The sequence below is a fragment of the Gracilinanus agilis genome, chromosome 4 (assembly GCF_016433145.1).
Source record: "Gracilinanus agilis isolate LMUSP501 chromosome 4, AgileGrace, whole genome shotgun sequence".
In the NCBI taxonomy this organism is placed as follows: domain Eukaryota; kingdom Metazoa; phylum Chordata; class Mammalia; order Didelphimorphia; family Didelphidae; genus Gracilinanus; species Gracilinanus agilis.
The window spans coordinates 467,163,600-467,184,409 of record NC_058133.1 but is presented as its reverse complement, the minus strand read 5'-3'; the positions used below and the strand labels follow the sequence as shown (position 1 = coordinate 467,184,409).

Genomic DNA, 20,810 nt, shown 5'->3' with positions numbered 1-20,810 from the left:
AAGTTGAAGTTTGAAAAAAAAAGTGAAAGCTAATGGATGACACACAAAGGCTAGAAATGTTAACATGGATCTACATAGAGTTTATGGCTAAATACTTCACCCAGATTTTACAAAATGGAGCTGTAAAATGCCATGATACAAAGGGAGAACCAAAAGATTTTTTGATGCAGATTTTCTAGTTCTCAGAGGTGCCATACCCCTAAAACCCTCTGAGAGGTGGAAAAGAATTTTCAACCCATAAAGATAAAAGTAATGATATTTAACAATAATAATAGTTAACTTTTATATAGGGCCTACTATGTGCCAGGCTTTGTGTCAGGTGCTTTACAAGTCTCATTTGATCCTCGCAACTCTGGGAAGGAGATGCTATTATGATTCCCATTTTTGCAGTTGAGGAAACTGAGGCAGCCTCAGGCAAAGGTCACACAGCTAGTGTCTGAAGCCAGATTTGAACTGGGGTGTTCTTGACTCAAAGCCCAACACAGTCTACTCACTGAACACCTACATTAAATCAGATAGTCACACTGTATATAATAAAAGTTAAATTCAAAAATGCCTCCAATGATTTAGGAAACAAATCTTTGAAAAAATGAATTAGATAGGGACATCTGGGTGGCTCAGTGGATTGAGAGCCAGGTCTAGAGATGGGAGATCCTGTGTTCAAATCTGACCTCAGACATTTCCTAGCTGTGTGACCCAGGTAAGTCACTCAACCTCCATTACCTACCCTTACTGCTTTTCTGCCTTGGAACCAATACAAATGAATGGTTCCAAGATGGAGGGTAAGGGTTTAAAAAGAAATGGATTAGACTCTAGAAGATAGGTTTTGGAGGCAGGTAGCTGGCTCATTAGATAGAGAGTCAAGTTTAGAGATGGGAGGTCCTGGGTTCAAATATGGCCTCAGATACTTCCTAGCTGTGTGACCCTACTTAACTCCCATTGCCTAGCTTTTACCACTCCTCTGTCTTGGAACCAATATATATTATTAATTCTAAGACAAAAAGTATTTAAAAAAAAAAGAAGATGGGTTCAAGGTGATACAGATAATGAAAAGTACTACCAAAAGAAAATTTAAAACTCTCATTTAGATACAAGATCAGGAAAGAAAAGGCACAACTATGCAAGGAAAAGACCTGGAAATTATCATGAAACATAAATTAAATCAGACTCAGACATCAATTAGTGTCATAGAAAAGAAAATAATGATGATAATTGATTTGTCTGTCAAAGAAAAGAAAGTGATAGCTTGAATATGCATATGCTATGAGATTCTTTTTCTTATTTCGATATGCAAAATAAGAGAAAAATAGGTTTTTGTTAAATTAAAAAGTTTTTGAAGAATATAATATATAGAAAAAATTATTCTGACATTGCTTTGTCTGTTAAAAATGTGATGGCTTGAATATGCATGTTTGTTACTAGGTGTTTTTTTTTCTTATTTCAGCATGAGGAGGAAGTGGAGATATAGAGAAAAATAGTCTTTTTTACAATTTTAAAAAATTTGGGTGGAGCAGGTTGGTAACTCTGGATTGAAAGCCAGGCCTAGAGATGAGAGGTCCTGGATTCAAGTTTGGCCTCAGACACTTCTAGTTGTGTGACCCTGGACAAGTCATTTAACTCCCATTGCCTCGCCCTTACCACTTTTCGGCTTTGGAACCAATACAGAGAATTGATTCTAAGACAGAAAATAAGTTTAAAAAAATTAAAAATATGATATATAGAAAAGAGAATAATAATAATATTGATTTGGTAAAAAAAGAATGTGATAGTTTAAATTTGTATACTTGTTACTAGATTTTTTTTCTTGTTTCAATGTGGGAAAAAATGGAGAAATAGAGAAAATTGGTTTTGTTCAATTAAATTATTTCAAAAATGTGATATCTAATAGGGAATGAGGTGACTCAGAGGATAGAGGATAGAGGATAGATGGCTTGGCATATGAAAAGGTTCAAATCTGACCTCAGACACTTCATAGCTGTGTAACCCTGGGCAAGTCACTTAACCTTGTTTGTCTGGACCTTACCCTTTTGTCTTAGAGTTATTTATAAGGCAGAATGTACAGGTTTAAAGGAAAAGAATACAAAAATAGAAAAGAAAATAATCATAATATTGATTTGTCTGCTAAAAAACATCTGATAACCTGACAATGCATAATTGTTACTAGATTTTTTTTCTTATTTCAATGTAAGGAGGAAGTAGGATATAGCAAAAATGTATTTCTTCCCAATTAAAAAAAATTTTTTTTAAAGAATGTGATATATAATGCTGGAAAAACAATCTTTCTTGACCAGAAATGCCATCATCCTATCTGGATCATAAAACTTTAAAAGAATATAAAACCTTAGTAGAGAGCATCCAAACAATTGGGGCATGTGGAAAGGAGGTAAGGGATAAGGAAAAGAGATGGAAGCAGTGAAAAAAAATATTCTGAGGAAAAACGTTAAAGGAACTGACATTATTTAACTTTTAGAAGAAAAATTCATGAGGTAGTTTAACTGATTTCCAGTAATAATCTTTTAGATAAAGATCGTGTCATGTATGGTAAGGGTAGAAGAGTAGAGCTGGGAGCTAGAAGGACAGAATTGCCAGAAATTAATGGAAGCATTTTAGTTGATAAAAGGAATAGTTTCTTCACTATCCAGAAAATAGAAAGAGGAATGAGCTACTGCAGGAAATCTATGGTATGGTCATGTTCTCCATAGTCCACACATGTGTTCCCTCACCAAAGGAAGAAGAAGTTATGAGGCTAAGGAGAAATGGGGCAGCAGCTATAGAAGTGGAACATATCTCCTTGAACTCATTCCACTTGTGATGATGGATGAGCAGAAAATGAGGCAGGAATACTAGTAGACAATTTTCCTTTGTTATCGTCCCAAGTGGTATCCATCACCTGGAAACTTTAAGAACAGATAATCACCAGCCCTGAATAGTTGGATATTCAACTGCCTGTAGGTAGAGGATTTGGCCAGAACTTCTCTGGAAGTTCATTCATTCATTCATTCATTTATTCAAGAAATAATTGTTGAGCACCTGAGATGCGATCTATATCAGTTATTGTGAATACAAAGGTCAATAGGATACAACGAAATGCAAATACACTGAGGAAAGCAAAGTTTTCAGAGGTCCATTCTTCCTTCCAATGCCTTTATAATCCAATAGAGACAAAAATATATACATAAATAAACAGAACATGGCAAAATGTGATAGTGAAATACCTTGGCTATCTTTCATGATTACCGTGAAGAACTTTCTAATGACCACAGTACGCCAAAAGGAAATGGATTACTTTGGGAATTAATGAGTTTCTCATCCCTAGAGGTCCTCAAGCTCAGGCAGGAAGACTACCTGTTAGATATATTTGCCAGGGAATTTATGTTCAAAGCAGAGGCCAGCCAAGATGATTTCTAAAATCTCTTTATGCCATGATTCTATGATATTCTGGTAGATGGTGCCAAGGATTGCCATCTTGGTTAGTACTCATACCCAGACTCCTCCTTCAAATTGCACAGGTGTATGATACTTTTTTCTTTTAATTACAAAATCTTCTAAGAGATTCTCATCATGCTTATAAGCATCTTAACTTCACACCCCCTCAGGACTTAAATGGATAGCAATTTGAACGGACTCTCAATTTTACCTAGCAAAGCAGAGTTGGAGCTGTTAAACTGGTCTCACAGGATATCCAGTTGCCAAAATTAAAAAGTTCAAGGTCAGCTTCCTCCTGAGTAGAGAACTTCTGCTTCTTGTTAGAAAAAGCAGTAAGGCATCTGGCAAAGTACCACAGCTGAAGCAAGATGGACGGGAGGGAGGGGGAGAGAGAAAAACAATGGTGGTCCCTCTGTCCTTGGGCTGGTCCATCCTACCTTAGCAACTCATTGCATTTTGAGCCATTAAAGAGCCAGAGCATTTACCCTTTGGTAAGGTCAAGAAAGCTCTGCCATCAGTATCTACCTTGTGTCCAGGCTGGACATAGGCTGAATATTTCTCTCCTATAAATCAATTCCCTGCACAGTGCTAGGCACATAGTGGGCTCTCAGTAAGCAGTTGTTGAATTAATTTCCTTTAAATACCAATGTATCTTTTTTTGAAGGTTCATAGATTTAGAGCCGGAAGGAACCTCAGAGGACATCATGTCCATCTCTTCATTTTACTAATTAAAAAAAAGTGAGACCCAGAGAGATTACATGCCTTGCCCAGATCACATAGTGTCAAGTAGAACTTGTACTCAGGTCCTGTTGACTCCAAGGGCAATACTCTATCCACCGTACTATCCTGATCTCTCTCTTAAAAAAATCATTATCTTCTGCTTTGGGATCAATACTGTATATTGATGCCAAGGCAGAAGAGCAGTAAAGGCTTGGGATTGGGGGTTGTCACACAGCTAAGTAGTGTCTGAGGTCAGATTGGAACCCAGGACCTCCCTTCTCTAGGTCTGGCTCTCTTGACTGAGTCAACCAGCTGTCCACTATGCTGATCTCTTAAAGACTTAGAGCAGGGGTCCTTAACTTGGGGGTCTACAAACTTAAAAAAATATGCTAACAACTATACAGAGAATCTCCGGAGTTACGTTCCAAAGACCCCCGTGATAAGTGAAAATACATGAAGTAGAGGCATCATATTTATTTTATTATTTATATCTATTTTAAGGCTTTATAAACCCTTCCCACGCTCCTTTAAATCTTTCCCACACTCTTTGTTAACCTACAGTCACCAAGCTGATCGAAGCTCAGGATATAGAACACAGCATTGTGGTTGGTCGCCTTTCATTCCACTAACCAATAGTGTGCTGCAATAAGTGTAGCTTCATGATAGAGAACTAGATATATTAAAAAAAGAAAAACAACAACAACAACAACAAAAAAAAACAAAAAACAAATATAGTGAAGTTTCCATAAGTGAACCACAATATAGTGAGGGATGATTATGTATCAATAGAATTGATTTCCTTGGTAACATTTTATTTTATGGATTTCAAAGTTTTGTTTTGTTTTCCCTAAGAGGGTATCTATAAGGCTTCCCTAAACTATGAGAGGAATCCATGGCACAACAAAGGTTAAGAGTTTTTGACCTAGAGGAAGTTCTTTAATCATTTCTAGGAGATCAACTGGAAGAGGACATGGTCAAGAATCACAGGGAAGGAGAAATGAATGGGATCCGTTTTGACAAACGGAGGGTTTACCTACATTAATGATATTATATTCCCATCAAAGTACAGAGTTATCTATTTCATGGCTGTTGTTCCCAAATAACTGCATTTTTTTGTAGAATTTTATATAAACATCCTACAGTTTAGACGTTTTTCCCCAGTGGCCCCAAAAATACGTCTATCTCTATAGGTTTCCCTTCTCCTTCCATCTTAGAAGCAGCATGGCCACATTCGCTACTTAATATTATAAATATTCTTTCAGATGGTTTTGAGTTCCTGGAGATCCTGAAACAAGTGGCCAGGGACAATACCAACAATCCCGACTTGAGTATAGTATGGATTGACCCAGATGACTTCCCAATGGTAAGTTTTAAAGACTCAGTTCCTACCTTTATTCCCCTTTCTAGTTTAATATTTTCTATTAGCAAGGCTATAATGAATCATTTTGGTGCCTGAGGCAAATAACCTCGATGTACACCCTCAGATAAACATTTTGTTTTTGATTTTTGGTTGTTTTTTTTTTTGGGGGGGGGGATGCCCAAACCAGGGATTGATTCAAAGAAACATTTTTTTTAATTTTTTTTTTAATTTTAAACCCTTAACTTCTGTGTATTGACTTATAGGTGGAAGAGTGGTAAGGGTAGGCAATGGGGGTCAAGTGACTTGCCCAGAGTCACACAGCTGGGAAGTGTCTGAGGCCAGATTTGAACCTAGGACCTCCCGTCTCTAGGTCTAGCTCTCAATCCACTGAGCTACCCAGCTGCCCCCCATCAAAGAAACATTTTTTAAAAGAACTTCAGCTGACAGGGATGGAGGAGTAGGGAAGTTCTAGGATGCTATGAGGTTGCTACTAGGAATGGGAGGGGGGCATCTGGGAGATGGGAACTCAGGGGAAACTTACCTGTGGTGAAGAAGCATAATCAGTTAACAGCTTCTAATTTTAACTAGTTATTCTTTTTTTAATTAAATTATTTTATTTAGAACATTTTTCCATGGTTACATGATTCATGATTTTTCTCACCCCTCTTCCCTTCCCCATCCTGGAGCTTACAAGCAATTCCACTGGGTTATATATGTATCATTGTTCAGAACCTATTTCCATGTTATTCATATTTGCAGTAAAGCAATCCTTTAACATCAAAACCCCAATCCTATCCCCATCGAACCATGTGATCGGTTCTATTTTTTCTTTTGTGTTTCTGCTCCCATGGTTCTTTCTCTGGATGTGGATAGTGTTCTTTCTCATAAGTTCTTTTGGACTATCCTGGGTCATTGCATTGCTGCTAACAGAAAAGTCTATTATATTCAACTGTGCCACATTAACTAGTTATTCTTGCTAACTAGTTGCTAAATTTAGATTTTTTTCTACACTTCTGCTATAAGAGTATTAGGATTATTGGCACTCTAAATTTTGGTGTCCAGTGGTGAGGTCCTTGTTGCCCTGTTTTAGTTAAGGTTCTTTTTCTTGGAGAACAGGACAAGAAGGAGTACATGAACATGAAGCATTAGAGAAAGAGTAATAAATGAAAGATTACTTGTATAGACTGAATGAGGCTATTGAATCGAAGACTGCCTGAGACATTGGTGTTTTGATGATTAAAGATAATTCTGAATTTAGTACCTTGCAGAAACTCAAGGAAAAGTTGAATTGGCAGAAGCATTCACTCCTTGGATGTCAGGACTTGAGGGAGACATGGTTTGGACCCTTCCAGAAAAAGTCCTCAATTTCTTTTAGTCTCAGGACCTCTTTGCACTCATAAAAATGAATTGAAGACCCACCTAGCAAAGAGCTGTTGCTTATGTGGTTCTACATATGGATATTTACCAAATTAGAAATAAAAAATTATAAAACTATTATTATTATAGTAAACAGTATTATTATTATGAAAATAGTTTTGTTATTATAGTAAATAGCATTATTATAAAAACCATTTTGACTTTGAGGATTCTAAAGAATGGGTTTGCAAGGTAGGGGAAAGGGAAAAGATGCCAGAGAATCACTTTTCCCTGCAGCTCGGAACGTTGCTTCTTTTCCTCTTTTTAATATTATTTTCTGGGTGGAAGAGCACCACACTGTGGCAAACTGGGTATTTGGGGGAAGGGGGGACAGAGATATTGATTTGGAACAGACCACTCTGAGAAAACATCAGGGTTTTTTGTTGTTAGCTTGAATGCAGAGGATTCCTTAGATCCCAATCCTTTTCAGTGTCCCTGCTAAGCATCCCTGCCAAATCAGCCCTGAACCTGGGGAGTCAGAGGGAGCAGCCACTGCTTTCCATCACTTATGACCTTCACCCAATTTCCCCCACTCCCACTTCCATCGCAGACACTATAGTCCTGGGTGTTATTTCCTCATCACAGTCCTAAGCTATCTTTCTGTGGCTTCTGGAGAGTTGAGGGATGGGAATGGAAGAGTTGGAATTCTCTTGGGGTCCTGCTTCCTAGGAAACCGACCCCTGAGGCCCACACAGACTCTGACAATCAAATTTGGTGGATAAGAAGTGTCAGTGCAGTGAGGATCAGTGGATTTTAAATTAAGAGCTGGAAAGACCTTAGACACCATTTGGTTCAAAGCTCCTCATTTTATAGAAGGGGAAATTGAAGGATGGAAACATACTTTTTCTTACTTTATTTTTGTGGTTTTTTCTTTTGCAACATGGCTAAAATGGTAAAATGTTTTGCATGACTTTATATGCATAATTGATATCATATTGCTTGCCTTCTCAAGGGATGGGAGGGGAGGCAGGAGAAAGAATTTTAAACTCAAAATTTTAAAAAATTAGTTAAATTTTTTTCTAAATAAATTTTTCTAAAGAAATTATATATATATATGTATGTATATATGTTTATATACATATAGAACAGAGAGAGGTTAATTAGCTTTCTGGAACCCACATTGTCTAGCTGTGTGACCCTAGACAAGTCACTTAAACCTTAACCTCAGTGTCATCTGTAAAATGAGGACAACAATAATTAAATGAAGGTTTCTTGTGAGGATTAAATGAGACAATATTTGTAAAGTTCTTGCAAACCATAAAAGTGCTCTAAAAATGCTACTTCTTGGTCTTGTTGAACCCCAATGTCAGAGATTCCAACCGAAGTCCTCCTCTGACTCCAAATTCTGCATTCTTCCCACTGTGGACATTGAATGTCACTGTTTTCTTTCTCCCCCCTCATCCTGGAATCATCCTTCAACTTTGTCCAACTAGGATGGCCATAAAGGAAAACCTGCCCAGTGGTTCTCCCATCCCACTTTCTGTTCTCTAACCATGAAAAGTGCAATAAACGCTCCCCAATGATAGACCAACATTCTCTCCTACTTCTGCCCCTTTTCCCAGTCCCACATTCTCTTTATCCTCCAGTCAACAGGGAAGGGAGACTTTAGAGGACGTAGCCATATGAGAGTTGCCAAAGACGCCCAAATGCTAGGTGCCTTGGCTCCATTATTTTAGTCTAACCTTAAAGAAAGAAAGAGAGGGGACTGTAAATAAATTATGAGAAGTCTTCTGAGTAGGACAAGAGGGCCTGACTCTTTGCCTCTCTCTGTACTGGAGTGTAAGTCACAGCTCAAGTGCAAACACTGACTGACTACTGTCAACAATGGCAGCCAGCTTTGTTGGCTAATATTCAATCTAGTAATGAATAGGCTGGGTTTTCTCATTACTTGGGTGTGTCCTCCAGGCACTTGAAGTATTAAAAACAGCAAGTCTTGAAGGGTGCTAACAAATTTAGTTTATTCTTCCAAGCCTGAACAATGGCCGGATCTAATGCTCATTTGGTTAAGATGTCTTAAAAAGAAACAGAAACAAACAAAAAAAAAAGGCTAATTATTGGCAAGACCAAGAGGCCTCCGGAGAGAGACTTTTGGGAGCCATGACATCAGTGTCCTAGTGATGGTAATAATCATGATAAAAACATATATATCTCAACACCCTTTTCTTCCAAAAGTAATAAAATTTTTATTAAGGTGCTCTTTAGCTCTAGCTCTGGTTTAACTGAACTGTTTTATGCCTAGAGATCACTCTTCTCAAGGGCAGAAGTTGTGCCATTTATTTCCTTTGGCCACTCAATTTATGCCCAGGATTATGTGAGATAGAATCCTTAAATGGGTTTGATTGCCTACTAGGAAACCATGTTAGAATAGCTGCAGAATAGCAGACTTGTCTAATTATGTACAGTGATTTTGATGATAGAAAGTTTCTTCTGTCCCCTAAGTGTATTCTTTATTGCCACAGCTCATTGCCTACTGGGAGAAGACTTTTAAGATTGACCTGTTCAGGCCACAGATTGGAGTGGTGAATGTAACAGATGTAAGTATCATACACTTGGAGACAGTACAAGAACCTATTTATTTTTCTCTGTGCCTAGACATGGGGATAATTGGGGTCAAGGGGAAGAACTCTCACTTCCCCCTAGAACAGGTGGGAGACTTAATTCAGCTCTTCTATGCCCAGGGATTGTCCATAACTCAAATATCCCTAATTTGAATTATGACCAGAGAGATGAAGTTGGGAGAAGTGGGGTGGGGTGAGATGCAGTCTTGAGTCTTACTAATACATAGTTAAATGCCCTTTAAAAAAAACCTCTGAATATGTGTAGAGCTCTTTTTCCAAATTGTATATAATGGAAATTACCTAAATAATTCAGGTCCTTTGAAAAACTTCCAGAGACTTTTATGTGAATTATAAGAACAAAGAAGAAGGCAGAAAGATTCTATTTATGGGCAATATAGAAGCTCAGACAAAGTTACAGGAAGCCAAAAGGCTGAAAGAATGTAGTTTGTTTTTCTTTAAAAGATTCAGAATGGATAGACCTTTTTGAGGCAGCAGCCCTTGTAATTTGAGGTAATATGATTCTCCACACCAGAGGTCTTTAAGAAAAGGTTGGGTGACTTTTTTGAGAGTGTTGTCAAGGAAATTCACAGATAGGTATGAGTTGGACTAGCAATCTCCTGCGCTCCCTGCAACTCTTAAGATTATCTTGTTCTCACAGTTTTTTGCTTGTAGAGATGGTTTTCAGTTAGCCAGCAATTTTAAACATCTTCTCTGAATGAATATGTGTTCTATTCTCTGCCAGCTAGGACCACTTAACCCAGTCTGTCCTCAGTAGCTTCCATTCTAATATCCATTCACTCCTATTATTTCTCTATTATAGGCGGACAGTATTTGGATGGACATACCAGATGATGATGACCTACCTACTGCTGAAGAACTAGAAGATTGGATAGAAGATGTACTTTCTGGGAAAATAAATACAGAAGATGATGATGATGATGATGGTGATGATGATGATGATGATGACGATGATGATGATGACAACTCTGAAGAAGATGATGATGATGATGACGATGACGATGATGATGATGACAGCGATGATGAGGATGAATAGCTCTTAAGCTGAAATTCTCACAAACACTGAACCATTTTAATTCATTATCCTTTAAAGTCAGAATGGGAGCTAGGAGCAGGCAGTCCCAAAGAGTTCCTTCCCTTATTTTTAAGTCTTCCTTTTCTACTCCTTCATTATCAAAAATAAGAAAACTGAGCAATTCCTTCCAAGTAAAATGTGAGGGATTACTAGTGGATATAGCTTGGAAACAGGAGAGTGAAAAGGAGAGGATAGGGAATATGTCTGGTTGTAATGTCCTGCCTCGTCTTAAGACCAGACATCCCATTAGGACAAGAAAAACCACTCACATATTACTGAATTTAGCAACTTGTTTCCCTTATTCCCAAAATACAGGGATCATGACAGTGCCAACAACTGGATGATGAGAAAAAAAAGGTCTCCTCATGACTATTCTCAAGTTTACTTTTTATATCGAACTATGATGATAATAGAAATCAGGTTTTGAAATGTCCCCCGAGCTAGAGTAATCTTAGAATCAGATACCATGGGAAATACTCTATAATTAATTTAGGAGCATACTCCTAAATTAGACAAATATGCCCATTAACTTAGAATCCAAACTCAAGATAGCCTAGAATGGCTCATGCTCATGGCAATAGGTTAAACCCGGAAATTCTTAACTTTGTCAAAGATTCATTTATGATACCTTTTTTCAGTATCAAAATTTCGACTTTATTGGATGCTATTTAAAATATTGACACTTCTCCCATCCCACCCCTTTTCCTGCATTCTTTCTCTTGTCTCAAAAGCTCTGTAAATGAGCCAAATACAATCTCACGGCAATTGTACACCTTTGTATGCCTGTAGTTTCTTCTCTATCATTGTAGTTTTCTCTTCATGGAAAAAAACTGGGTTTGTTTTTATTTTTCTTTTCTGACATCTTATCAAACTGAGGTTCCTATTAATTAGCATTTCTACACATCTCTAGTGCAATCAGAATCAAGATTTATAATTGTGACCCTGAAGCACTGGGAGATCCTGAATTGCCTTCTGAATCATCAAAGAAAGCTTAAATCATGTTCAGTAGAGTTGCAGTGTTGTGTGTTTTTAGCCTCTTCTAATTCTTTGAAAATTGGCAACTCATGTATGTAGACTTATTCACCAAAATAGTTTCCTAATGATAATTATTACTCAGTCAATTGGGAAAAACAGAGTTAGCCCTATTTCCTCATATACTTCTTTTCTGTATAAGATTCTGGTGGACTGTCCCACAGTATGATCTGGATGCTTTTCAAGGTTTGCAGCTTTGGCATTCTGGGAGACTTCTAAGACTACCTGAATGTCTTCTGGACCTTTTGGGAAATGACTCAGAAAAGTAGTTGTTGAAGCTGTTATTCCAATTGGGCTTTGATCTATGATTCTATTCAGTCCCTGATTACTAACTTTGGGCTCTCATTCTCAGGAGGATCTATCAAGCTGTAGCCTCTTTAAATTGTACCGCTGTGTTAGAACTCTGGAACATTGTAAGATGGCTGATAAGAAATAAGTGAGAATTCATAAAAAATACCATCTGGTACATATATGACTGAGAAAGGACCACTTGTGTGTCTTGTGGACAAGAAAAAAAAATCAGACAATGGCTTCCAGGGCACTGAGTAGATCCTCTTAAGGAAGATTTAGGAAAGAGAATTTCACAGTATACAAAGATATGGAAGGGATGTAATCTGCATTAATGAGCTCATGGACCCATCAAAGGATCAACAAAGTAATTCCTCAGTTCTTTTTTGTTTTCTGTTGGGACTCCAGACTAACAACTAGTCTTAATCATTCTCTAGAGCTGAGTACCACAAAACTGTGCAATCGAAGTAAGGCAGTGTTCCTCCTACTGTCCCTTCTAATATGTCTGTGTTCAGGGATGGGGCTCCAGTAATTTTTTCCCCACCTATTTCACCCAGTGGAGGCTGGAACAATGATTCCTCTAGTCTCCTTTTAGAGGTCATATCCAGGATGATAAGCATTAGGAAGATAGGGTTACCCATCATGCTTTGGAAAGTGGTTCATTGTTTTATTGTCAAGAATGGATAAAAACCTTTACATTTGTTTGTAAAAATAATAATCCTACTTTAAAATTTCAAACTGGCTTTTGTCATTTTTACAGTTAAGATGGTGCCTTGATCATTTCTTCATTTCCTTTGAATCTGGGAGATCACCAACAGCATGTTAATTACATAGATGTTTATGGTATAGTAGAAAAAAAGTTTAGATTCAGAGTCTGGCAGCCCAATTTAGACCCAGCTCTGATACTTCCTCTGTGCCTGTGGGGCTGGCTGCTCATGCTTTAAAAGACTGAGAACAATCATACTTGGTCTATTTTTGTTGTTCAGAAAAAAAAAAAAGGATGGGTGTATTATTCATTTGAGCACAAAAGCTTTTAGGTACAGGTTACCCCACTTGGTACAATTTTCTAACTGGATTTTTATGCCCCTGGGAACCCCATTTGGGAAGTCCATTTTGAAGAAATTCAGATTGTCAGGAGACTTCATCTCATGAGTCACTGACCGGTCTCTAGCTCTTCTTCAAGCACTAGAAATGGCACTGGCTAAGACCTTCCATCCAAGGATTCTGTTTCTCGTCTAAGTTCCTGGAGTTCTTGGTGGGAAAGCAGAGACATTTCTTTCCTCAGTGTCAACCTCAAATATACCTCTCTCCTCTTTTAATAATAGCCCAATAAATTCACACAAACAGCTCCTGACAGCTGGCAGCCCTGTCAGAGAAGTGCCTAAGCATAAGAGAAAAAGCTGCCCCGTTTAAAGGGGGCACAAATACTCCCTTCTATAAAGCAGGTTTGGTGGGTAAAGTGAGTTCTTTGTTCTGAGAGATACCTTTTGGTAACAGTGCCTTAATTCTATGAAGAACTCACTCTATAAAGCAATCTGATAGAAGAGGAGGCATGCCACAAGACAGGAGAGAAACCTGGATTCTAATCCTATACCTGACATGGAATCATACATTCACAGCTAAAAGGGACCTCGGAGGTCCTTCATTTTACAGATTAGGAAACTAAGGAAAAAGAAATAAAGGGAATAAGTGTTTATATAACATCTATTGTGTGCCAGGCACTATGTTAAGCACTTAAAATTTTTTAGACCCCTTGTTTTCTGTCTTAGTAACAGCTAAGACAAAAGACCAAGGGAGAGGCAAATGGATTAAGTGATTTATCCAGGGTCACACAGATAGGAAGTGTCTAAGGCTAGATTTGAGGTCTCAACTCCAGGTCTGGTGTTCTATCCACTGTGCCACACATTTTTTACAAATACTCTTATTAGATCATCACAACAATCCTGAGAAGCAGGTACTTTTATTATTCCCATTTTACAATTGAGGAAATTGAGGTAGACAGAGTTTATGTGACTTCTCCAAGGTCAAAGAACTAGTAAGTATCTGAGTTTGGATTTGAACTTAGATCTTCCTAACTCGGGGCTGGATGCTCTATCTATAGCTAAGGTCCACAGAGGTTAATTGACTTGCCCAAGGTCACATATCTAATAAGCATCTTAGGTGGGATTCCCATTGGCCATTCAAAGTAGTACAAGTCCCATCCTCTCTAAACCTCAGCTTCTTTATATGCACCATAACAATAACAAATGTTAGCATTACCTACCAGGGTAGCATTACCTATCAGGGTTGCTGGGAAGAAAGCACTTGACAAAGCTAAAGAACCATGGAATTGAGCACTGAATGTTGTTACAAGCATTTTCTCTGGTCCTTCCTCATGCCAAGAAAGAATCTATTCATATGCTGTCTGCAGAGCTGAGGTGAAAAGATTAGGAGATAAGAAGTGTAGGTGAGCAAGATAAACACAGATAAAAGGGAAGCTTCCCTTATTTGAGTAATTTGCCTTTAGCTTTTCCAAAAGCAAACATCCCAATCCTTAAAAACTAAACCCACCTACACCATTCACTAAAAATGAGCCTTACAAAAAGACCCGAGTGGATGCCACCTTTCTCCTTGCCTCCAGTGGGCTCAAAGAGCTTCTTTCTACCTGCTAATTCCAAGTGAATTACCATCTGGCTCCAGATTCTTTTTCCAGCCTTATCTCACACTGATGATGCCCTTCATGCACTTTTTTGAACAAACTGGACTAGTCATCAGCTCACAATGGCCTTCCCTCTCCTACTTCTCTGCATTTGAGTTGTCTGCTTTTTCAAATCTCCCCCAACTGGTGCGGTGAACCCTGTCCTTCAAGACCCAACACACATACCACAGGCTTCCCCAATGATGTGATCCATCTCTCCTGAATTTCTTAAACCACTGGCCTTTCCTCTGCATTCAATCATATTCTCCCTCCTGATTTAGTGTCCTTACACTCCACTGGAAGTTTTCTGAATGCACAGACTGTGCCATTTTTTATTTTTGTAGTGGGGGCATGAGCCTTCCCAATCAGGGCTTCCCCTCACAGTAGAAGTCACACTTAACCTTCACTGTGATCTGCTTCTGGCTCCCCTCCCCCTAAAAGGTGTCTTGGGTGGGATTCACCCCACAGTAAAACCTAGTCTAAGCCCCGTCCTCTCAAAACCTCAGCTTTTTTATGTGTACCATAAGAAAAATAAATGTTAGCATTACCTAGCTCTCAGGGTTGCTGGGAAGAAAGCACTTTATAAATCTAAAGAACCATAGAAATGAGTTCTTAATGTTATTACAAGTATTTTCTCTGGTCCTTCCTCATGCCAAGAATGGCCTGGAACCATTTCCAAAGCCTGGCTCATTTGTCTTAGACGAAAATAGAAGGTAGAAAGGGACAAGCACCAAACGGTAACTAGTATCGGTTGCCAGAAACAGAAGACAGAACCCATTCAAAGATGGATATCTTTTTATGGCAGAGCAAAGGGTAAAAACAAATTCTAACTTTTTCTCTAGATTTAGTTCCACTGAAAAGTGGTCCCAGACTAATACTGTAAATTATGGGAACTATATAATTCTCTAAGATGGGATTAGGGAAGAAATGGGAAAGAGGGTCTCTCCATTTTGATTTTATTATTATTTTTTTTTCTGAGTCCTTTACTATGTAAATAAAACCTGTAAAATTATTTGTAGGGCTTAGTACTTTTAAGAGGGGCTGGCACTACCATTGGGGAACAATGTCAGCTCTCCAGGCTCCATTTTGGTGGGAGTGGAAAAGAGAAGGGATCTAGAGTGTCTGATGCATGAGACCAATGTAGGAGAGAGAAAAAGCACATTTAAAGGCTATACCAGGGGTTCCCAAACTTTTTTGGCCTACTGCCCCCTTTCTAGAAAAAATATTACTTAGCTCCCCCTGTCACATACTATCACCACCCCCTTACAGTTATTCACCGCCCCCAAGTGCACCTGTGGCCATCACCACCTCCCAGGATCGCTGCAGCACCCACAAGGGGGTGGTGGCGCCCACTTTGGGAATCGCTGGGCAATACAGATGTTCCTCACTAGATTCCTAGTTCCTAGGAATTTCTCCTGCACTTTCAGAAAGAATTTTATCAGGATAGCAGGTCATGACTCAGTGTGCCCAGGCCCTTCACATCACGAGGTAACCACTGACAGGAAAGTTCTAATACCATTTGTCTCACCTGAACCCATGTGTCTTGTGTGAAGAAGGTGCTTAATAAATGAAGTGTACAGAATTCCCTAGAGAGAAGCTATTTTTCTCTAAGTTCTGCATCCTAGAAATATCTTTCTAGCAATATATCAATTTTTAAAAATTATTCCTTTACCATAAAACCTAACAATGCCAGGCATTCATTAAATCTCCATTTTTAAGCTTGGGTTTTATGATTTCAATAGTCTTGATTGTTTTTTTTAAACTACATCTTTCAGAGGCATACGGTGGAAAGAGCAAGATTTGGAATTTCAGGCCCCATGCTCAAATCCCAACTTTGTCACTTACTATCTGTGTGATCTTGAAAAAGTCCTTTCACTTCTGGGTATCAGGTTCCTGTAAAATATAAATGGAGTTTTTTCCCTCCCTGTAAAATGGAATTTAGATAGGGGAAGCCAGTTGGTTCAGTGGATTAAGAGCCAGACCTAGAGATAGGAGGACCTGGCTTCAAATCTGACCTCAGACACTTCCTAGCCATGCGACCCTGGTGTATAATTAGAAAATTCTGTACCTTTGAACTACATCTCCCAGCATCTCTTTCCTCTTTCATCCCCATGTTGCGTGCTTATGTTGTTTGTATATAGTTGCGTGTAACCCCTCCTCCTCTCTCTCTTTTCCACATGCACAGCTGGGTGAGCTTTTTTTTTAATTTTTCTTTGCTTCAAGTTAGTATTAATAAACTTTATAAATATAATACTTGGAGTATTTGATTTGGATATTAATTTTAATTCTCATAATGGAAAAGTCACTTAACTCCTGTTTGCCTAGCCCTTACTGCTCTTCTGCCTTGAAGCCAATACAAATGATTGGCTCCAAGATGAAAAGTAAGATTTTCTTAAATGGGTTTTGGACTAAATGGCAGGTCTCCTGCCCTTCTATATCTGGTAGTCTGTTCTTTTAGCTTCAACAAAAGAATCATAATTTAAGTGAAAACTAAGATCCCATGTTCCTGGAAAACCAACCATTTTGGGGACAAAATTAACATAGCATCCAAAAGAATAATGACATTAACATATTTAGGATTTGTTTATTTTCCAAGATTTACAGTACAAAATATGCAAAGTGTAAAATGTTTTAGTTTCTTGGGAAAGGAGCAGAGAGTGGAACAAAACCTAGAACTTGTGGATCCCAAACTGAAACAATCTCAGGATGCTAGACTTTGTGTTTGTCACAGACACTAAAACTTTGCTACTCATTTCACAACTATAAAAGATTTCATTTAATAAAATTTATGATTGCAATTAAAGTTCCATGTGCAGAGAGATGCTGGTTAGAGTCAATTCATTCTTGTACATATTAAGAACAAAAACAAAACCAGAACCCACTTGACTACACCATTCGTGTAGGAAACGTGCAATCAGGCTTTGTCACAACCCAATGCCCCAATGGGTGGAAGGAAGGTGCAGTGGTGGTAAAATTCATTCCTAAGGAAGTGCTGAATTGAAGCTGTCTTTGCACAAAGGCTTGTGGACCTTTGGTTAGTGATTTGATTTTGCTGGTGCTGGATTCTAAAGGCTTTAGCCCTCGGCCAGTGGCGTGGTGGCTCTCGTCAGATGTGGCTAAGCTCAGTCTGGCTCCTAGACGGAGGTGGCTATCAAGTCACCAAGTACAGTGTAGTTGCTCTAAACTATGGTCTGAGGATCATCTGTTTCTTTTGCAATCTTCCCTCCTCCCCACTCCAGAGTATCAAATGAAATTGTGCTTCTCTTGTCCAGAAGGGATGCGTGCACAAAAAGCTGAGCAGAAATGAAATTTTATTTCAAATGCACTAGTAGAGATTTCTCTTTAGACGTATCACAGTGAATCATTTCATAAATGGAACCAACTCTTCTTTTACACCCTTCTTTGCAGGAATGACCTAACTTGGAAAGCTCAGACCTCATGGGTTGCCATAGTGAAAGACTTCATCACCAAATGGTCAGCCTCCTGGTACTGCATGCTCCATCTTAAGCACAGCCTGAATGCTTTCCATTAGGTATAAGGGGGTGCTGAGGAATCTAGAGGAATCCTTTCAGTACTGTCAGGGGGATTCTCAGAATCAGAATCACAGGACATGTCCCAGAATCCCACAGAATGGATGGTCATGACTTGACTGGGACCAGTATTGCTGGAGGGAGTACCCACATTCATGAGATCACAGATCCATGGAAGAATTGAATTATGGTCTTTACAATTCAGATTAGGGGAAAGGGGGGGCTGCATGGATGGATGCTCATTATTTCCTCACTAAAAACTGATAGAATTTAAAAGGGGCCACCAAGTCCTTTTCACGTGGATTATTGGAGTGGTTACTGGCACAGCTGTGATTCTGGACCACTCTGCAGTTAACCAAAATGAGCCACTGATGGGGGAAATGACCTGAGCCCCCATTACCAATTCCCTGAGCGCACACACAGCCCCTCCACCCCTACCTTAGGATGGAAGCTTTGATAGGCCGAGTGTTATTTTTTAACAGAGCCTGACCAACTGTAAGAATGCAAGAATAAACATACATTGATACACACTACACACAAAACCAGAGATGGTTATACATTCATTTCCTTTTCAAATAGACATTTCTAGAGAAGGAAAAAAAGCCCTCCATAGGGAAAAACTTGCAGGCTATTCCCATTTCTCCTCTAGGACTCAAGATAAAAGCTTCTTGTTCTTCCGTGGGGCTGCTTCTGGTGAAAGAATGGACTAAGGAATGAAGCATAATTACTGAAGTTCAGTGAATTTCTTAAGGGGTAACTTTAGGCCATCCATGGATTAATCACTCATTCACTTACCAAGCAATTCTGTAAAAGCCTGTTAGCTCAAATTCTCCAAATTGGAAGGAGCATTTCTAAATCTGGGAGGACTTAAAACTTGACCCTATTAAAAGGATTTATTTGATAGGTAAGTGAACACAAGTCCAAACAACTGGGATTTAGGATGGGGTGTGGTGGTAAGAAGGAAGAAAGGTTAGCAAGAGAAAAAAATTCTGCCAGACATCCCCCAAATCCCATTTTAGTCAGTAGTTTTAAACTCCTCCCTCCTCACTTAAAGCAAAAATGAAAAACAATTAAGAGAAACTACAGCAAATCTGCCAAAGAACAGAGGAGCCAACAGAGTTGAGTCTGGCCGCCTTTTCTGGTTTGGTCACACCACTGAGAAGTGGCAGAAGGGGACAAAAAGACAGGAAAACTCCAAAGCACTTGGTCCACTCTCAAAACAAGTCACAGAGAATTGAGTTCATGAATCCCAAATCTTTCATTCTGATTTCCTCTCCCATTTGCTAAGCTAATAATTTTCTAAATAGGTATGAATTAATACCTTCCAAGCTACTTGGGAGAAAGAAGAGGTAGCATGAATTAGTGGATGCAGAATGGGATTTAAAGCCAGGAAGACTTGAATTTAAACCCTGCTTATGACATTACTGGCTATTTGACCCTGGTTAGGTCACAGCTTTTCTATGCTTTGACGTATGAAATAAAGAGGGGTTGAACTCAATATCCCCTAAAGTCCCTTTCAGCTCTCAGTGCCTATTCATTCCCACAGTGTGTTCTTTAGGAGACGCAGAAGGCAGAGCTACATTCCTGAGTTTCCCCAGGCAGCTCAATTCCTCACATTTAACTTATTCACTTCCAAGACATGGCAGAGAGGAATCACCAAACAGCACTGCACCCACAAGTAGCCTGGGATACTGAAAGGCTCCAGGCTGATGCCAAAGACCTAAAAGAGAGGTTCTTCCCACCTAAGAAGAGGGAGGAGGTAGGGCAGTGCTGTTATCAGGTATGAGGCACAGAGTTCCTTGGGTCTAAGTTCATTGTGGGCAAAGTGCATTGAGAAATTCTTTCGAGGAGGAAGAACTCAAAATTGTGACCTCTAGTTTCCACCTGCATGCTTGGAGTCAGGGAGACCTAAGTTCAAATCCAGCCACAGACACTTAGGAGCTGTGTGATGCTAGGCAAATCAATTAACCTCTTTGAGCCTCAGTTTCTTCATTTGTAAAATAGGGATAATAACACCTAACTCCTAGATCTGTTGTAAGGATCAAATGAAATATTTGAAAAGTGCTCTGTGAATACCAAAGAGCTATAGAAATGTTAGCTATTATTTTTATTAATATTATTTATTATATTATATATTATTAATATTATTGTCCATATCCAATTTTCAAGTGCCTCAGAGAGGTCAGGCTTATTATAATAAGCTTATAAATCTTTCATCTGATAAATCTTTCAACTGGTGATTATTTCTTCACAGTTATATTCATAAAGTACTTTGCAAACCTTAAAGCACCATAGAAACATTGGTTATCATCACAATGGGATTTTGTTGTATATTGTACTAAATAAAGAGGCTATTGGATTCCAGGTTCCTCATGGGCTATCTGATCCAAAACATTTTAAAGATGAGGAAACTAAGGCCCATAAAGGGTCATCTGCCAAGGTCACAACAGAAGTGGGAGAGACACAATTCAAACAAAGGTCCTTTTTTTCTTTGTCATTCTGCTACAAGTTGACTTGGTCATCATAATGTTGGGAAGAGAAAAGTACTGGATGTTCCAAGTACTAGAACCATGGACCACAGCCTCATTTGGCAGTCTTCAGAGTCCATGATACAGGACTCTGTTGTAAGTTACAAAATGTGCTATTTCCTTGACATTTCCAATAGTAATTGATTTAGGGCAGGTTTCACTGATTTTAGGACAGGTTGCCA

General features: G+C 38.8%; 1 protein-coding gene across 1 annotated transcript in view; it reads left to right on the top strand.

The window, feature by feature from the left end:
- The window catches only part of CASQ2 (calsequestrin 2), a 101,829-nt gene extending 89,238 nt beyond the window's left edge, over positions 1 to 12,591 (top strand). The window contains exons 8-11 of the mRNA XM_044675527.1: positions 3,446 to 3,509; positions 5,409 to 5,509; positions 9,382 to 9,456; positions 10,301 to 12,591. Of these exons, the coding sequence (XP_044531462.1) occupies positions 3,446 to 3,509; positions 5,409 to 5,509; positions 9,382 to 9,456; positions 10,301 to 10,534 (474 nt within the window). The 3' untranslated portion in view covers positions 10,535 to 12,591. The remainder of the gene's footprint in view (positions 1 to 3,445; positions 3,510 to 5,408; positions 5,510 to 9,381; positions 9,457 to 10,300) is intronic.
- Positions 12,592 to 20,810: the final 8,219 nt, after the last annotated feature.